General features: G+C 41.2%; 1 protein-coding gene across 1 annotated transcript; it reads right to left on the bottom strand.

Annotated features, from left to right (window-relative positions):
- Nucleotides 1–1,284: 1,284 nt before the first annotated feature.
- PLIN2 (perilipin 2) lies at nt 1,285–16,770 on the bottom strand. Its single transcript, XM_033919707.1, has 8 exons — nt 16,660–16,770; nt 14,470–14,513; nt 14,172–14,367; nt 9,984–10,066; nt 7,907–8,192; nt 7,095–7,279; nt 6,586–6,720; nt 1,285–2,269 (listed from the first exon to the last, which is right to left on the bottom strand). Exons 2-8 carry the CDS (start codon nt 14,497–14,499, stop codon nt 1,898–1,900), a joined length of 1,287 nt encoding a protein of 428 aa, XP_033775598.1. The 5' UTR covers nt 14,500–14,513; nt 16,660–16,770; the 3' UTR covers nt 1,285–1,897.
- Between the last annotated feature and the right edge of the window lie 966 nt (nt 16,771–17,736).

Here is a 17,736-nt window from a genome sequence, read left to right as displayed (position 1 = left end):
AAAACTCTGATTGGCCCAGATGCCTAAGGCCCCTCCTATTGGGTGTCTAAGTATTCCAAGTGCAGAAGGAGAGAAAATGTGAATGGGGAAAGATGTAAGACATATGTAGAGAAGGAAAAACAGAAACTAGAAAAGACCATGAGAAAGAACTTAAAAAAACTGGCAGCATCTGAAAGTGTCCAAAGTTAGAAAGAATTTAAATGTTTAGGGACTGGAGTATATTAGCTTTGGGAAATGTCTAGTGTATATAGTAAAATCTATTACCTAGTATACAGGAGGAAATACATTTGTTTCTCTCTGTATTATTTACCAGCATACTCTGTTTTTAATTTATAGTCTCTTATTCTGTGCTAAATGAGAAGGTCTGTTTAATGTGCGATTAAGGTCAAGCATGCAGCTAGCAAGCAGTTTCCTTGAAGGGAGTGGTAGCAGCCTGGTTTGTTGCCCTTTCCCCAACATGAGGGACCTGATGCATTATGTCTTTCATAGGTAGGGATTTATATGATATAGTAAGTTTGCTATGAAAGTTCTTAGTACTTTGTCAGGTTTTTTTCTTTCTTCACCAAAATGTCCAGAAACAGTGTTGCTGCTGGTTGATGCAACATTGGAGTTTGAATATTTAGTACATAGTGTGTTAAGGGCAAAGATCTTAACTGTTCTAGGGCTAGAAGTTCACTGTTGATGCAGATTCTTTCTCATGTAGTACAGAATTCAGACATCACTCCCACATACTTTGAATAATGCTTTTAAAATGAATGGCCAAAACCGACTTGGGGGGGGGGGGGGGGGGTAATTCACTGAAGGCCTTGGATAACTTAGTGTAGTTTTTAGTTTGTTTAAAGGGGAGGGAGGGAGCTGTGATGTGACAGCATGATGCTCAAAAGGTATCACTTTTGAGTACACACTAGGCATGGAAGGGGGCAAGCAAAATTTCTATCTAGTGATGGCACAGACTGTGATGAAAATCTGTTCCAGCTTTCAGCTTCTGTAATTCCCTCATTCTCAGTGCTGAATTTGATACTTCAAGTTTGGAGTATTGTTACCGGTTCGTATGTAGATCTACTGAATAATGTAGTTGAAAACTGTACTGAATTAAGTGCAGTACTTGGGGTTGTTTCGTTATCTGAATTAGAGCCAACCCTGAAAGGTCATGTAGTTCTTAACTAATGAAACTGTGCTATGCTCTTTGCATCTGACTAGAGCAAAGGTTAATGCAATCGAGATTCATACACTGGGGATAGAGTTTGATTTAAAGTATGAATGAAAAGTTTTACTCAAACTTGGACCATTGTGATGCTGAAATATTTATTGCAAAAAGGCTCAAAAAATACAGGACCAGCCTTTGCTGTAGTATCTAGTACAAAGAAGTTTATATACTATCACATTTAGAAGCTCCATGTATAACTGAGTGACATGCCATAGACATACTGAAAGCTGTAGCATTCCTTGGGTTTGATTCTAGCTAGTTACAGAGAAATTGCTGTTAAGACCACTCAAACCCTATGGTCTAAATGCTGAAGAAGGCTCAGCACACCACCACCATACAAGTGGCTTTATTAGCCTGTGCCTATAGCATCTCAGTTACAAATTAAGATGGTTTATACAGGAGTTTAAAAAAAGGGTTATTTTGAAAAAGCACTTACTTCCATTTAACATTAAGATATGGTATTTACAAAGATGACTACAGACTAATAATTAAGCTATACTTTGCTTTTACTTGGCAAAGGTCTTCCCATTTGGGATTTCACCCTTCCTGAAGACATGCTTAGATGTGCTCCTCAATGGGTTATGAACCAAAGTGGCCATTTCTGAAATTTAGCAAAACAGCAACATTAAAAGGGCAATTGCACTTGTCAAGCAGGTTGGCTCCAGGAAGGCAAATTAGCTGGTTTTCTTTTCAGGCTCTATCCTGCTGACTCGCTGACTCCGCTTCGTTTTCCTGTTCTGCATGCTGCAGTTGGGGGTAGAAAGGACCCACCAGCCAGTTGAGGGGAGTGTTGTTGACAAGGTAATCCATCACATCATCCAGAGACTCCTTCATTTTCTTCAGCTGGCCTTTGCTGGTGGTGAGGAGCTGGTCCGATACATCTCTGAAACTGGTGGCAGAGTGGAAGTTCTGGTAGATGTTTCCAGTCATACTGCGAATATTGTGGGCTTGGTCCTGGATGTTTTGGGGTAAGCCTTGGATGCTCGATACCAGAGTGAGGCAGGTGGTCTGAAGCTGGCGACTCAGGTCCTGGGCAATAGCTAGGGTGCGTGACTCAATGTGCTAAAATAGAAGAATTAGATGTCAAAGGAGCTAGCAATGCAGAACTAGTGTAGTCATTTGCAGGGAGGCAGTGCTCATTATCCTCTCCAAAATCAGCTAAGTACAGAACCTCTTAGAACACCTTTACCATTCTACTAAGATAGTCATGTAAAAAGGCAGTGGACAGAAAAATATGTATAAGGTAGTTGGATTGATAGAGAAACAATTTTTTTAAAAAAGGAAACCTGATAAAGTAACATTTATTAATAAAAAAAGGCTTTATTGTATGGGCAATTGTAATAAATGGATCCCAATAAAAAAAAGACACTTTGTCTTCCTCCAGAGTCCATGAAACTTGAAGGTTAATGGAAAAAAAAAAAAAAAATACATACAGGATGGTTATAAGGCAGAACAGTTCAACAAAATGCAGCAATAACTTTCAAGTGACATGGACCTAAGGAAGGCCAAGTGTCGAAACACTTTGTTGGGTCTTTTTTTTCCCCCCACTACCACTGTCAGGGATCTCAAAGTCCCACCTTGAGGGCCGCAATCCAGTCGGGTTTTCAGGATTTCCTCCCATTGAATATGCATGCACATAGATCTCATGCATATTCATTGGGGAAATCCTGAAAACCCGACTGGATTGCGGCCCTCAAAGAGGGACTTTGAAACCCCCCTGGATTATATGATACAGACTTTTTATTGGGTTCCATTTATCATCATTGTCCGTACAATACAACCTTTATTAATAAAAGCTACTAAGAAAAGTATTCGTAGATCTGGTTGGTTTTATTTTCCTTCAGCAAATGCATGTCGTTACAAAATATTTTTGAATAGGACCTTAGCGTTCCAAGCAGGATTAATGAATTCATGTTTGAATCTTCTCGTTTCTCCATTTCTTACTTACTATCATTTTTGAAAAGATCTTAAAACCTACTTATTTAAACAATATAATATACATTACTGATTTTCATATTATCACGTAGTTATAATGTACTTTTAATCTATACTTATTTTAGTTGATATTGTGTTTTTTTATTCATTAGTTTTAATGCTTGTATTAGTTACTTAGAATTTTATTATGTATGATATTATATATGCCGAGTACCTATTGTGTAAACTGCTATGAACTACTAGTTAGGTGGTATATAAAAATTAATTATTTTTTTAATCATTTTGTATTTTTATTCTTCCTGTATTAATCCAGGTACCTATACATATCTGTCCATGTTTTTTACTACAATTCTTCTTTTGTGGATTGTTTCCCCCCCTCTTTTTGGGGGGTTGCTGACAACTGAATTCTAGCATTCCCTGTTGAAAGCTATTCATAATCTCCTGTAGACCCAGTAACATGGACTCTGAATGGGATGTTATTTAACAAGTAGAACCTTAAAAATGAAAAATTAAGAGTTATTTAGTCTATTATGCATTATTAGGAGGATGCTGGAAATATTCCTTCTGTCTCAACCTGAATGTCATCTGTGGATAACATTTTAGTCCTTAATTCTAACAAGTTTATTCAGTTTTGTTGACAGGGCTTGATAGGTTAGTATGCTGGAGTATAACCCAACTTAAACCTTGTGCTAACCATACTACCGTCTACATGACAGACTGAATATATGTGCCATCCTCTGGTCAATGTTATCATCCACTTTTGGACGGGTGTACAACTCATGAAATGGCAAATTACCCTAATAAACCAATTATAGAAGTTGTGGCCTCCCTTAAGATGTTTGCTACTTGGTAGAGAATGAGACAGGGACAAATTTGTCCCTGTTCCAGAGGGCTCTATCTCCATTCCTTCCCTGCAAGTTATGTCCCCGTCCCTGCTCCATCCCTGCAAGCTCTATCCTCATCTGTAGATGCCTTGAACACATAGGATATTAAAGTGTTCAAGGCTTGTGCAGATGAGGACAGATTGCAGGAATAGGGACAGAACTTACGTGGATGGAGGTAGATCCCACAGGCTGGGGACAAATTTGGCCCCGAGTCATTCTCTACTTGTTAAAGGAACTACTTTCATGCTGCACTTTAGCACAATCGCCACATTATAATGGGGAGAATCGGAGGACATTTTGGTGCAGCCCATCATTAGTTATTAGTTTGACATGCCTTTTTTTCTAAAATGCAGAGGTAATTTGCATGCCATTAGTTTAATGCAATGGCAACATTCAGCTTAGAAGGTCAAGATAAGCTGTAAGTAACCTCTCCCTTGCACCCCAGCTACAGGGGTGGTGAACAGAATAGCCTTAAATCGGACCAGTGGTCCATCTAGCCCAGCATCCCATCCTCACAGAGGCCAATCCAGTTCACAAGTACCTAGCAAAAACCAAAATAGTAGCAACATGCCATGCTACCGATCCAGGATAAGCAATGGCTCCCCCCATGTCTGTCTCACTAGCAGTCCATGGACTTTCCTCCAGGAACTTGTTCAAACCTTTTAAAAACAGCTATATTAACTGGTCTTACTATATCTTCTGGCAATGCGTTCCAGAGCTTAACTATTCTGAGTGAAAAAATATTCCCTCCAATTGTTTTAAAAGTATCTCCCTGTAACTTTGAGTGTCCTAGTTTTTGTAATTTTTGATGGCGTTATAAAAAAATCCACTTGAACTCATTTTATACCACTCAGGATTTTGTAGACTTCAATCATATCTCCCCTCAGTTGTCTCTTTTCCAAGCTGAAGAGTCCTAACCTCTTCAGTCTTTCCTCATACGAGAGGAGTTCCAAACCCTTTATCATCTTGGTTGCTCTTTGAACCTTTTCTAGTTCTGCTGTATCTTTTTTTGAGATAAGGTGACCAGAATTGAATGCAATACTCAAGGTAAGGTCACACCATGGAGCAACAGAGGCATTATAAACATTCTTAGTCTTGTTTACCAACCATTTTCTAATAATTGCTGGCATTTTGTTTGCTTTTTTTTGCCACTGCCACATATTGCATGGAAGGTTTCAGTGTATTATCTATAAAGACACCCAGATCTTTTTCTTGAGCTCTTGATTTTAAAGGGTGTATTTCCCTTTTGACACCCAGTAAAAGTTTATTAATGCCTAGACATGAGATTATGGTAAGCTCATTCAATCAGGTGATGAAACTGCAAGACAACGCAGAGTAATCAAAGTTAGTTAAATTCTATAATTGTGTGCCAGTGAATATGTTCATAGAAAATCACAAAGTTGCCCTTTGGAAGTTTGATATTCTGAGCATGTGGCATAAGTTCTGAAGATAAGAGTTGGCTAGTTATAAGAATTCTTGGGGCACAGAGTACTTATTGGAGTTTACCTATGATTGAATGAGCTCCAACATGAAAACATTTTTGCACCAAGGACTTTTCTCCCCTTGTTAAAGGTAATTTGATTATTGTAGTTCTTAGCACTTAAGATGGATGTGTGACCCTTTAGTGCACCAATATTTTTAAGTGGCTATTTTGGATATGGCTGCTTATTTTAAATCCCTGCTGATGAAAGCAGTTGGCTTAGCAAGTTATTTTTTTTTTTAAATGGTTTGATAAAATCCGAAAAGAAAAGTCCAAACCATTAAGCAATGGATTTCCCCAAATCTATCTTATTTTTAGGACTATCAGCATAAAATCTGCTTTACTCTTATAGGATCTTGCAAGGTACTTGTGACCTGGATTGGCCTTTGTTGGAAAACAGAATACTGGGATTGGACCTTTGGTCTGTCCCAATAGGACAATTTTTAATGTTCTTAAGAGCTTGTTTTGCTTTCTGTACCAAGAATCTATGAAAGTCTTTCACTGAAGACTTTCATAGATTCTTGGTACAGAATTCTAATCTAATCTAATTTCCATCTTATATACCGATTATTCCAGCAAGGACTCGAGCTGATTAAACAATAAAATAAAATAAAACAATAATAAAGGTAATAGAAAAATTTTCAATAAATTAGATCAGTCCTCAGTTAAGAATCTCTGAAAGAGATAAGTTTTCAGATTTTTCCTAAAAAGTGATAGAGATAATGACGTTCTGATAATCGAGGAAAGATCATTCCAAACTTTTACCACGGAATAAGCTAAGGAATGAGGAATTTACCTAGGGTTTTAATCCCTTTAACAGAAGGGAAAAGCAATTTAAATTTATATGTATTCCTGATAGTGTGAAACCGAAGAGAGTTAAATGATAAGAGATAAGACGAAAAAATTCCATGTAAAATTTTAAAAATTACATTGGCACATTTAAATTGAATTCGCCAGTAAGTAGGAAGCCAATGAAGTAACCTCAACAATGGCTATGAAGTTTTAAACACATAACATTAACATAGTGCCCTTACGCAGAGTTTACTAATGCTTTGTAAAGCTAATTTGTGCCTCCTCACCTCTGTGCTGGGAGCTTCTTCTCTATCCTGTTGTCCTGTGCTACTCTTCCACTCCTTCCAGGACTTGTACAGCCTCTCCTGGGCTTCATGCAGTTTCTTGTTAGCACTGGATAGGTTTTTATGCACAAACTCCATCTAATAAGAGATCATGGATTTTTATAGTGCTTTAAGCTGAAGGCTTTTACCACGTTTACAACTTATCTTCAATGTGTTGCTAGCCCACAAGCTCAAATTGTTATCCCTCACCAATACAAACGCCTACTAGCATGAAGTGGACATGGCCTGATCTTCCTAAGCGCTGACCCTCAGAATATCTATATTTACTAGGGGAAACAGTCAAACCAACTCCTTCACACTGAAAATTTCTGCTCCATGTTGCAGGCGTTTGTCAGTACGCCTCGCACTTAACCCCTACCACCTAATATTGGGGGGGCCACTAACAAAACTGACACATGTCTATACTCAACCTGCGCTGAGATCACTAAAAATTAGTTCACATAATTTCTTACCAGGTTAACTGTAGTGTTGAGCTGGGAAATGGCATCCTGGCTCCTGATTTTGGCATCTTTCACCCTGGACAAAGCCTGCTCATAAGTTCGCCTGCGAACCTTAGAAGACAGTGACCCCAGTCTGACATAGTAACTTGGCTTCAGGGTTCCAGCTTCAAATCCTTCAACACTGGTAGCTTCTTTGGCTAGGTAAGTAATGAGAGAAAGTGTGAAATGCTTAGCAATTGAGGTCTTCAGAAGACTTCCAGGAACAGATCCAAAAACTTTCACCGAATTGTCCTCAGCATTTGCACACAGTCGTAACAGTATTTCATTGCCGATCTGAAAGCCTGCTTTATTATGCCTTACATTAGCGTAGCGAGGGTGAGGCACGTCGCTCACTGCCATCCACTCCTGCCGCGCGCCCCTTCCCTTCCCCCGCACCTCTAACGTTCACAGCGCAAGCAGCCCTCAACCTGCTGCTCGTGCCAGCATCGGCTCCTCCTCTGATGTCACTTTCTAGGCGCGTTAAAGAAGAACAGGGGGAGGGTAAGTGGCGCGCAGTAGTGGCGGAGGAGGAGAGGACGATGGGTACTGGCGCCCCCACCAAGACAGCGCCTGGGGGGGCCCCCCATTACTACACCACTGATGCCTTATTAGTTCATGCTGCTATTAAGTCTTAGTAAGAGCTTCAAAAAGAGAGAAGCTGGCCATTAGCATGCAGTTTAGAGCAGGAAAACTAAGCCTATGGAACAGCAAGCAGAAGCAAACTATTAATACAAGCAGAAAAAGCAGTTTTGCACTTGTCAATAGGTATCTAGTTGTTTCATTACCTGCTTCCTCTTCAGTGAGTGGCAGATACTGATCCACAAGAGCCTCAGACTTGGTCAGTGCTGCATCTACCCCAGTGCTCACCATCTGCACCATGTGGCTACTCAGAACGGTATTCATGCTGCCGCTGACAGCCGCCTTGGTCATTTCCACGCTCTCCTGCACAGCTCCCTTGGTCCTGTCCAGCATTCCAGTGATTGTATGGGTAATGGTGTCCTTGGCACCTGTTACAGTTCCTGCTACAGCTTCTTTTGCACCAGCCACTATGTAAGTGGCATTTGCAACAACCTAGAAGAGATTGAAGTTTGAATGAAATGCTACAGACATGTCCTTCTCTGAGGACCATATAAAACCCTGTAGTCTGAAGATAAGAGTATGAGAGTTTAATGCATAATTGTTACAATGATTCTGAATGTACTGGTAAACTGTGAGCTGTTGCAAGTAGTGACATATCTTTAGGGCAGTGGCATCCAACCTTTCATGTAAAGGGCTGCTATGTGAATACAAGAAAACTGAGGTCCACCAAAAGATTGAGCTTATACATACAGGTCCCACACTCCATATTCACGGTTTTGGAATTTGCAAATTTGGTTGTTTGCGAGTCTCAAAGCAAGCAGCCTCCCTTATGCCTCCACAGCTTACCTTTAAAGCCCTGGAGATCTAGTGGTAAAGCGAGGCAGGAGCAATCTTCCTATGCTTCTGCCCCATGCAGATCTGTTATCAAAAATGGCTGCCACAAGTTCCTGCACAGGTCTCGCAAGTTCCCACAGGATTACGAGACTGCCAAGGGAACTTAAATAACTGGCATTTCATAACTGAAAATATAACTAAAAATGTACAATTATTGTAAAGTAAGAGGGCCAGATATCATTATCAGCTCCATAGTACACCATGAAGTCAGGAGACAAGGTAGCCCCTATATGTAAGGACCAAGTCTACAAATAGTCCAAAACATGGCGATCAAGATAATTTTCAACGCTAAAAAATTTGATCACGTCATGTCCCTCCTAATTAAAGCACATTGGCAACCTATTAAACACCGCATTACTTACAAAGACTTGTTGCTGACATTCAAAACTAGGAAAGTAGGGCAACCGGAATTTATTAACCGGCTCCTTTACCTCACTCCCCTCAGCGTACTCTTCCATCTTCCAAACAAAATCTGCTCACCATCCCTAAGACACATTAATACTATGAGAAACAATATCTTTTCGATTACTGCCCCATCGCTCTGAAACTCAGCCCTGAACTATTTAAAAAAGATCACCACTATCGATAAGTTTAAGTCCAGTCTAAAAACTTTTCTTTTTAAAGATGCTTTTGAGGCTGGACCGTTCTTTTAAGGATGTTTCAGTCCATTACTGTCCCAGCCTTTGGCTCCCCTCGTCCTTTTGTTTTTCTCCTTTTCTTTCCTATCCAAACAACTGTTGTTCCTACCTTGATCCTTTCGTGCCAGTCTGTCAAGTTAGTCCTATACTACTGTTTTTCTGTGTTGTATTTTTTTGTCCTACCTTGATGTTGGTTGTTTACCTGATTTTATTTTAACCTTATGTAAAACTGCCTTGAATTTTGATAATTTAATGGTAAGAAATAGGACTAGATACCAAATCTTCTCTTAAAGTAGTAATTGATTAAATGCAAAAGCCTCAGTCCCACCACTCCACCGCTGTTGTCATTTTGACTATTATGGTCTTATTTAGTTTCTCTGTAGTAGTACAGGATAGAAGGGCTTCTATTACTTCACACTGCCTTTGTGCTTTTGGGTATAGGTGGGCAATGGAGAGAGACTAAAAGTGGCCAATAGATACCAAGAACAAGTTTGGTGCTAGAAATTAGAGGAAAAACAGGTACTGTCTAGAAAGTAAGAGGGCATCCAGGCAAGATATACTTGTGGCCTCCCTTATTTCAGTAGCTTGGTGCAAACTGGTCATATTAAACGGTCTTATCCAGGAAGAACAGAAAAACAAGCTAAAATGTGTTCTGCAAGTGATGTATCTCCAGCCTTAGCAATACAGGCCACAACTATGCAATTTCTGCTATTATATGAATTGTGCCCGAGCATCATTCAATCTAGCTCACCTTATCAGTTGGTTGGTAAAGGATGGGTAACTTCTCTTCAATTTTATCTAGTCCAATGCAGGCATAATTATTGGCAAGAGCAACTGAGAAGGAAAAAAAAAAATAATTTACTTGAGGTAGTTTGCATGGAGTATGTACAAACTGTAAAGTCATGCATACTTCAGTTGATCAATCAGATAAAGTTTTAAAACCCCATTTCATACAGAACTATGAAAGGATTGCATGAATGACCATGTGCCTCTTATGAAAGATGAGCTGAAATGGGTTAAGACAGGGGTGTCCAATGTCGGTCCTCGAGGGCCGCAATCCAGTCGGGTTTTCAAGATTTCCCCAATGAATATGCATTGAAAGCAGTGCATGCAAATAGATCTCATGCATATTCATTGGGGAAATCCTGAAAACCCGACTGGATTGCAGCCCTCGAGGACCGACATTGGACACCCCTGGGTTAAGAGGTCAGGAAAGGCTTAAAAATAACTATTGGGTACGGTATTATCAAGAGAGCAAAAGTGAAAGCTCATTTAGGAGAATTCGCTGCTTAGTGTAGTGAGCTATTTAAAGCATTTGTGAATATTAAATTATGCTTGCCTGCAGCAAGTAAAAACAATACTGGCACTCAAGAAACTCCCAGAAATTGAAGGTTCACAAGAGGATGTGGTGAAGACAATTACTTAAGTTTAAGTTAGAGTCAAGACTCAGGGCCTCTTCTATTAAACTGCGCTAAAGCTAGCGCAGAGAGCCACGCTGAATGGCCCGTGCTGCTCCCGACGCTCATAGTAACTCTGAGCGTCGGGAGCAGCGTGGCTCACCGCGCTACAAACTGCTAGTGCAGTTTGATAGAAGAGGCTCTCAGTGATGCTGTGAAATGCAAGAATGTTGGAACTACTGTATATCTGAGTTTCTATCCTACATTATTTTTTTTGTTTAGCTGGTTAACAGCCTAGCTCTTTAGACTTCTGTTTTCACCACTTGAGGGCAGTGTTTTAACCTTTTCCTATCGTGTGTCCCGGATGACAGGACATTCCAAAAATGTCGTTGTCATCGTATGTCCCAGTACATGAAAGGAACACAAAATATTTGAATTTACAGACTTATGACTTATTTACATTATGTTTACAATAGCCGTAAATGATAAACGGTGAATAATACAAAACTTTGCTAAAATAATTACGATTGGAACCAGCGTTAACGTAAAATTTATTACGATAGGAAAAGGTTAAATGATCAAAAGCAGTGTGCTGGAAGCAGGTTCAAAACTAGAGAATGACAATGGGATCTCTCTATCCTGTCCAGTTCCTGTGAGCTCTGTCCTCATCTGCACAAGCCTTGAACATTTTAAAATCATAAGTGTTCAAGGCTTATGCAGTTAAGGCAGAACTTGCAGGAATAGATAAGGGACAGGGACAAATTTGTCCCTGTGTCATTCTCCAGTTCAAATCTCCCCAAGAACTATTTGGGTTTTTACCAGGTAGTAGTGACCTGGATTGGCCAACGTTACCGGGATAGATGGACCATTGGTATAACCCAGAAAGGCTATTCTTATGTTCTTAAGACACTGCACCCTTAACTGAAGAATTCTGCAAAATAAAGTTATGAATAGTTTGCAGAATTCAATCCCTCCCCTCCCAAAAAAAAAAACAAGGTCTGGAATCTTACTCCAGGCATGAAATATTACTCCCCCACCACAACAGTTTCCTCATTTCAGGTTCCACCTTCATTTCTTTTTAGCTTGTGTCTCTTCCTCCATCTATCAGCATTCTGATTTCTAGAGTTTCTTCTCAATCCCTCAGCCTTCAATGCCCATTCTATGCTACACCCAATTTCCAGCAGGACCCATGTTCTGTCCAGCCAAGGTCTCTTCCCTCTCTTCTAGAGAGACACCCATATTACTTTGTCTGCCCCAATTCCCCCTTTTTTATTATCTCTCTCCACCCATATGCATCACAGCAAGAGGTTCTGCACAGCTGGGCCGCTTCCACCACTATCTTGAGCCCTACCTTTGAGATCTGCATTAGAGAATGGCACAGGGACCATTTTTCCCTATCCTCGCAAGTTTTGTCACTGTCCCATTCCTGTAAGCTTCGCTTAACTGCACAAGCTTCAAACACTTATAATTTTAAAGTGTTTGAAGCTTGTGCAGATGAGGACAGAGCTGGCAGGGACAGGAAAAAAAAAAACTCACTGGGACAGGAAAATGAGTACCCGCGGGGACGGGGAAAAATTGTCCCCATGTCATTCTCTACTCTGCAGCTTAAAAGAACTGTTGAGGACCAAGCCAGCAGAGACCTGTTGAGGACCAAGACAGAAGCAGTTGACTATGCTGCTGCTGGCAGCTCCTCTTGCTGCATGGTAGCAGTTATGTGTGCGCGCTCATATATGCAATGCATTTTAATACATCAGAGATAGCTTCTTAGACATATCGGAGTTTTCCACTGTACTACATTGTCTGGAAAAGATTTTTAAAGACCCCTGAGGAAGGCCTTTGGACCGAATCTCAGACCCTATTGGGTCCTGTGTCATTTTTCTCATTTGTGGATTTATATACATATGGAAGACATTGTACTTTGCTAGACATCCAATAAAGATCTTTTCATCTGGATCATCTGTTCCACTCCGACATTGTTTTTGGCTTTTCCATATTTAGTGGAACCCAGCGCTTTTTGTTGATTTGGGTTCTTTTTTTTGTGCTTTTCAGGGAGAAAGACATATGCTGTGTCTTGATCAGCTTCAGTAAAGATACCACCGTTTAGGTACCCTCCCGTATCAAACGCCCTTCAGTCCACTTCGATCCTCAGTAACACCACTCTGTGTTCAACAATATTTCATTACACAGAGCTTTATGTGTTCTATCGTCACCAGATCATTATTTATAATTCATTAAGTTAGATGCTCTTAGATACATGTATAAATAATTTTTTATCTTATAAATATCAGCTAATACTTAGCTTTTAAATGTGGTCATAGTTAGGGATGATTATCACCTAATAGGGAGGAGCCTGAGGTGCCTGAACCAATCAGTGCCTTAGGCTCCTCCCCATGCATCACATGATGCACTGGGGTGGGGCCTAAGGCCCGAATTGTTGACGGTGGAGGGACTGATCACCCCTCCTTCTCCCAACTGAAAGGTATGGGGGTGGGGCCGATGGAAGGCATCCTTTCTGCCATACTTAGGTTCTTTACAAACTCACCAGTTTTGAATGATTTTAGTTTAGTTTAGTTTAGTTGGGCAGTTCATGGTCCAATGTTGGCTCTGGCTGAAAAGCCATTAAGATAAGTATTGTTACTCTTGTATAAAAGTATACATCTAGCATGATAGTGATGAAGTCAAAATTTTAAAACAATTGCACTCCCCAGTTAGTCAGTTTTTTAATTATTTTGTTATAAATATTTCAATAAATTGATAAGTAAATAATTAAATTGGTGGGTAGGAAGGAGGTTGTAAAGTAAATGATTACATCACATGCATTCAGAATGAGGACTTGAAATAACATCTAAGTTATAAGAGGTCTCTTTACTGAGAATTATGCATATTTATGATACTTCAACCTAATTATAGATTTTGGGGAGGAGTTCTATCTGCAAATTTGGTTATTGCTTATACGTTTAACATAAGTGTGTTAATAAATCAAATTTATTTATAATTTAAAGCACCATATGTGAAAAAGTAAAATTGTTGAATAAAGGCATTATAAATTATCCTTTAGACCCCCATCTGGTGAGTTTGTATACATTCAAGTGTGGGTTGGATAATCTATGAATTGATCCGTGTAGGTAGTTTGAGATACTTAGGTTCTTTGACAAGAGGGGAGTGTGTGGTGGTAGGAGGGAGAGCACCCATTTCTCCTGCCATGCTTAGGTTCTTCGGCGCAGGGGGGGGGAGCATATGGTGGCAGGAGGGAGTGGGTATCCCTTCTGCCATTTTTTTTTGGTTTGGGGAGGGGGGTGGTTTGTCGGGAGGCTTTTATTTTTTTATTGGACAGATATTTTTTGCATGTAATACATGCAAAATATCTGTGCCATTAAAAAAATATATATGAAAAAAAAACCCAAAACGGCAGAAGCCCTGACAGCAATCACTACTGTCAGGGCTCTGCACATGTCTCAATCGCTGTTGGAGAATCGGCCAACAGCGAATGAGTCGCTATTGTTAGTGAATCTTAGTCATGTTCACAAGCAGACACCACTTACTCTGTGGCTCCAATTTTTGGATGATGGGCTTTGCACTTGTGAAGGCTGCAACAGTGATGCTCTTTACCCCCTTCTCTGCCACCTCACAGGCAGATTTCAGGTATGGATGGTTTTCTTTTGTACTGGTGTAAGCAGAAGACACCATAGCACAGGTAGAGCTGACCAGGGGCAGGTTAGCCACCCTCATCACCACATTCTGTCAAGCCAAAAAAAAAAACCCAAACAAAAACATTAGTTAAAAACCCAGCCCTAATGAGAACCAACATAAAACGGCAAGCTCAAACTATTTTATTCATACCTGCTGTGGTTCAGCTGCTACTGAAGCCATCTTCTTTTTAAAGCCTTAAAGAAAGCAAAGTCTTGTTAAAATACCTTTTACTTCCATAGGTTCCAGAATAGGACATCTCCCTAGAGCCAGTGCTAGGGTGGTGTGTGCCTTAGGTGAACTTTCTATCTTATATCCCTCACTCACATTAGTTTTCAAGCTCTTAGCTAGCAGCCTCACCCCCCCCCCCCCCCCCACCCAAAAAAAAAAAAAAAAAAAAGTTTTAACAGCCTCAACAGGCATGATCACATAAGCCTTCCATACAAAATGTAGCTTAAAGTACAGTTTTGCTTTGGCTGCATCTGCCCCCTCTCCCCTTAAGCAGCTGCTTGCTTAGGCAACCACCTAGTCTTGCTCAATGGTTAGGTTATCCCTGATCTTCCCTCTGTTAAGTAAATGTTTAAAATATTTCACTGCCTTCCCCGATCACCAGAATGTCTGACACAGACTCACAGGTCGAGGTCGGCACATCCTTATCAGCCCTAGCAGCTAGAGAGAGAAGACAAAGAGCAATGGCCGCTAGAATCAGGAAGCGAGGGGGAGGGAGGGGGGGCAGCAGCTCGACAATACCAAGTTGCTGGTACACTTATAAGTGAACAGCACCCCAACACTCTCACTATTTTTAGGGGGGGGGAGAAGAAAACTAAGGGTGTCTCCATACCAGCTGCTGAAGTTAGGACAGAGGTGGCAGACTGCTTTAATCAAGGATCGGAAGAGAAAACTTACAAGAACCTCAACTACTAGTTTTCTGTTTGGAAGTACAGTACTGTATTACGGAAGCTTAGACCAGACCACATACAACTTTACATTACATTAGTGATTTTTGTTCCACCATTACCCAGGGCAGGATTAACCAATAGGCCCTGTAGGCACGTGCCTAGTGCCCGAAATGGTCAGGGGGGCCCGATGAAGGAGGGCATCAACATTGTTTTTTTCCAAACGGCGATCAATCGTCAATGTGCCCCCCCCTCCCATCAGCAATGTGGGTCCCCCCCTCCCTCCCATCGACAGAAAATAAGACAAGCAATCAATGCGGGTAAGAAAGGCAACGGGAACTGTAATTTTGCAAGTGGTGCTGCTTGCCCAAAGCTTCCCTCTGACGCAGCTTTCTGCCTGGGCACATGGTGGGGTGGGGCGGGGCGGGGCAGGGGGCCCAGCGTACTTGTGTGCCTAGAGGCCCTCGACAAATTAATCCTGCCCTGCCATTACCTTGCGGTCAAGGTGGTTTACAGAAGAGGATTTCTGGACATGTCCAGAGGTGTTACAGAGTAGAGCCGGTTGCTTCAGCGATTAACTTGTTCTATTGATCACTCTCTCCTCAAAAATGGATTTCCTGTCCTATTAACCCTCTTTCTTCCTCCCCTCTTAAAGTCAATCAATTTGTACCTTTGCTTAATCTTTGTGAACCGCATAGAACTTCACGGTATTGCGGTATATAAGCTGTTATTATTATTATTATTGTAATGTTTCATGGATTTCTTGAGTAGCAGGGTTTTTTTTTTTTAATTTCTGAACTTGTGCCTTAAAGCTCAGTGGCTAGGGGAAAAGAAAACCCAGCAGGCATTAGCGGTCACCAGCCGGAGCCTTTGCCCCGTTCAGGATTTTCAGTTGTTTTAAGCTGGAATCCGTGAGACCCGGCCGATCCTTTCTTTACTGCAAACACACAGGAAAGACGTCGCAATCTAGTCACTGCAGAAGCAGCAGCTCCTCACCAAGGGGTTAAATCTCACAGGAAAGAGACGATTTGTAATCACATAAAGCCACATCAATGGCAGAATTAAAACTCTCAAGAATCTGAAGGAAACACTTTAAAATAAGTAAGATAATGTGAACACAACATCCCCCCCCACCCCCACCACCACACAGCAAAGCCGCAGATATATTCCCTTTTGCAATTGCTAATAAATATACATTGGAAAATAAATAAGTAAGTACCAAAGGAAAGTGTTTTAAGGCAAGTTTTATAATAGAAAACTGAAACTATGATCGCAAAGCACAGGCAAGCATTCCCCCCCCCCCAATTCAAGCGCTACATTCTAACGAAAAATCGCATTGATCTTACAAAGATGTCTGAACTATACTATATTTTCGCTAATAAAAAGCAGCAAATAACAGAGACCTTCCATACCACTGGCAAGAAAGCAGTACAGCAAAGCCACTCACCAAACAAAGAGAGAACACCGCTGGACTAGTAATTCAAAGAGCTCGACTGCTGTACTGCTATTTATAAAAGCGAGGAAAGAAAGTCTCGCGAGACTGTGTGCCCTGGCTCGAGTCTCTGGGCTCCCGAAAATCAGCCGACGGGACCAGCGGCTCCGGAATGACGAAGGTGGGCGGGGACTGCTGAGAAAGGAGGCGGAGGGAGACGGACAGAATCAAACTCGCACGTCCATCTCTCCGACGGCAGCTCCTGCCCTCGCCTCTCGCAGCTGGTTGGGCTCAAACTGCTCACTGAAAACAAACAAGGGCTCGGTTTTTAGTGCCTTTGACACAGAGAAGGGGGAGGGGAAGCTTGCAAGAGGAGGGAAACAAAGGAGGGGGGGAAGGACTGCATCAGAGAAAGAAAAAAAAAAAATAGAGAGAGCCAAGATAAGGAGAGAAATGGCGAGAGGAACAGAGGGAAAGACAGGGGGCCAGGGAAAGACACAGACAGAAAGAATGACAGCGTCCAAGGAGAGAGAGACAAATTAAAAACAAAACAGACAGACAGACATCTACTCTAGCACCCGTTAATGTAACGGGCTAAAACACTAGTATAATATAATGGACACGTCAGCCTTAGTAAAAGAGGGGGTTTATAAGTTAATTACCTGAACAGAAAACAAAAAAAGGGTTCCACCAAAGAGATTCCACTAGGAAAACAGCAGCGCAAACACAAAAGAAACTGTGAAATTGATGATCCTGTCAGAAGAAATTGCTGCTTTTTATGGGGACGGGCGGGGATGGAGGTAATTCCTTGCGGGGATGGGTTGGGACTACGACGGGAACTCCCTACAGCCATTTCCTCATGGTGATCTGCACGGGGCAGGAGCTTAGGAAGATCGCTCCTGCCCCAAAAGCCCTCTAGACCACCAGGTAAGGCCGGGAAGGCGGCAGGGAGGTAAAAAATATGTTTTTTTTAATTTTCCCCCTCCCCAGAATAAAATTGCGATTATGTGAAATCGCGATTGCAGAAACCGCGAATGGGGAGGGGGAAGTGTACAAGTTTTTTCTAGTATAAGTTTTTATCTTAACTTGACA

This window comes from Geotrypetes seraphini, chromosome 1 (genome assembly GCF_902459505.1).
Source record: "Geotrypetes seraphini chromosome 1, aGeoSer1.1, whole genome shotgun sequence".
Lineage (NCBI taxonomy): Eukaryota > Metazoa > Chordata > Amphibia > Gymnophiona > Dermophiidae > Geotrypetes > Geotrypetes seraphini.
The sequence above is the reverse complement of the archived record's forward strand: the minus strand, read 5'-3'. Positions and strand labels throughout refer to the sequence as shown.

What these genes read in the sequence shown, in the direction of transcription:
- PLIN2 (XM_033919707.1), bottom strand. Translation starts at nt 14,499, where the DNA reads ATGGCTTCAGTAGCAGCTGAACCACAGCAG. An exon ending in TTTACCAACCAACTGATAAG is followed by an intron (nt 8,193 to 9,983) that starts GTGAGCTAGATT and finishes AATCTCTTCTAG; the next exon opens with GTTGTTGCAAATGCCACTTA. An exon ending in AAGAAGCTCCCAGCACAGAG is followed by an intron (nt 2,270 to 6,585) that starts GTGAGGAGGCAC and finishes CTTCTATTTTAG; the next exon opens with CACATTGAGTCACGCACCCT.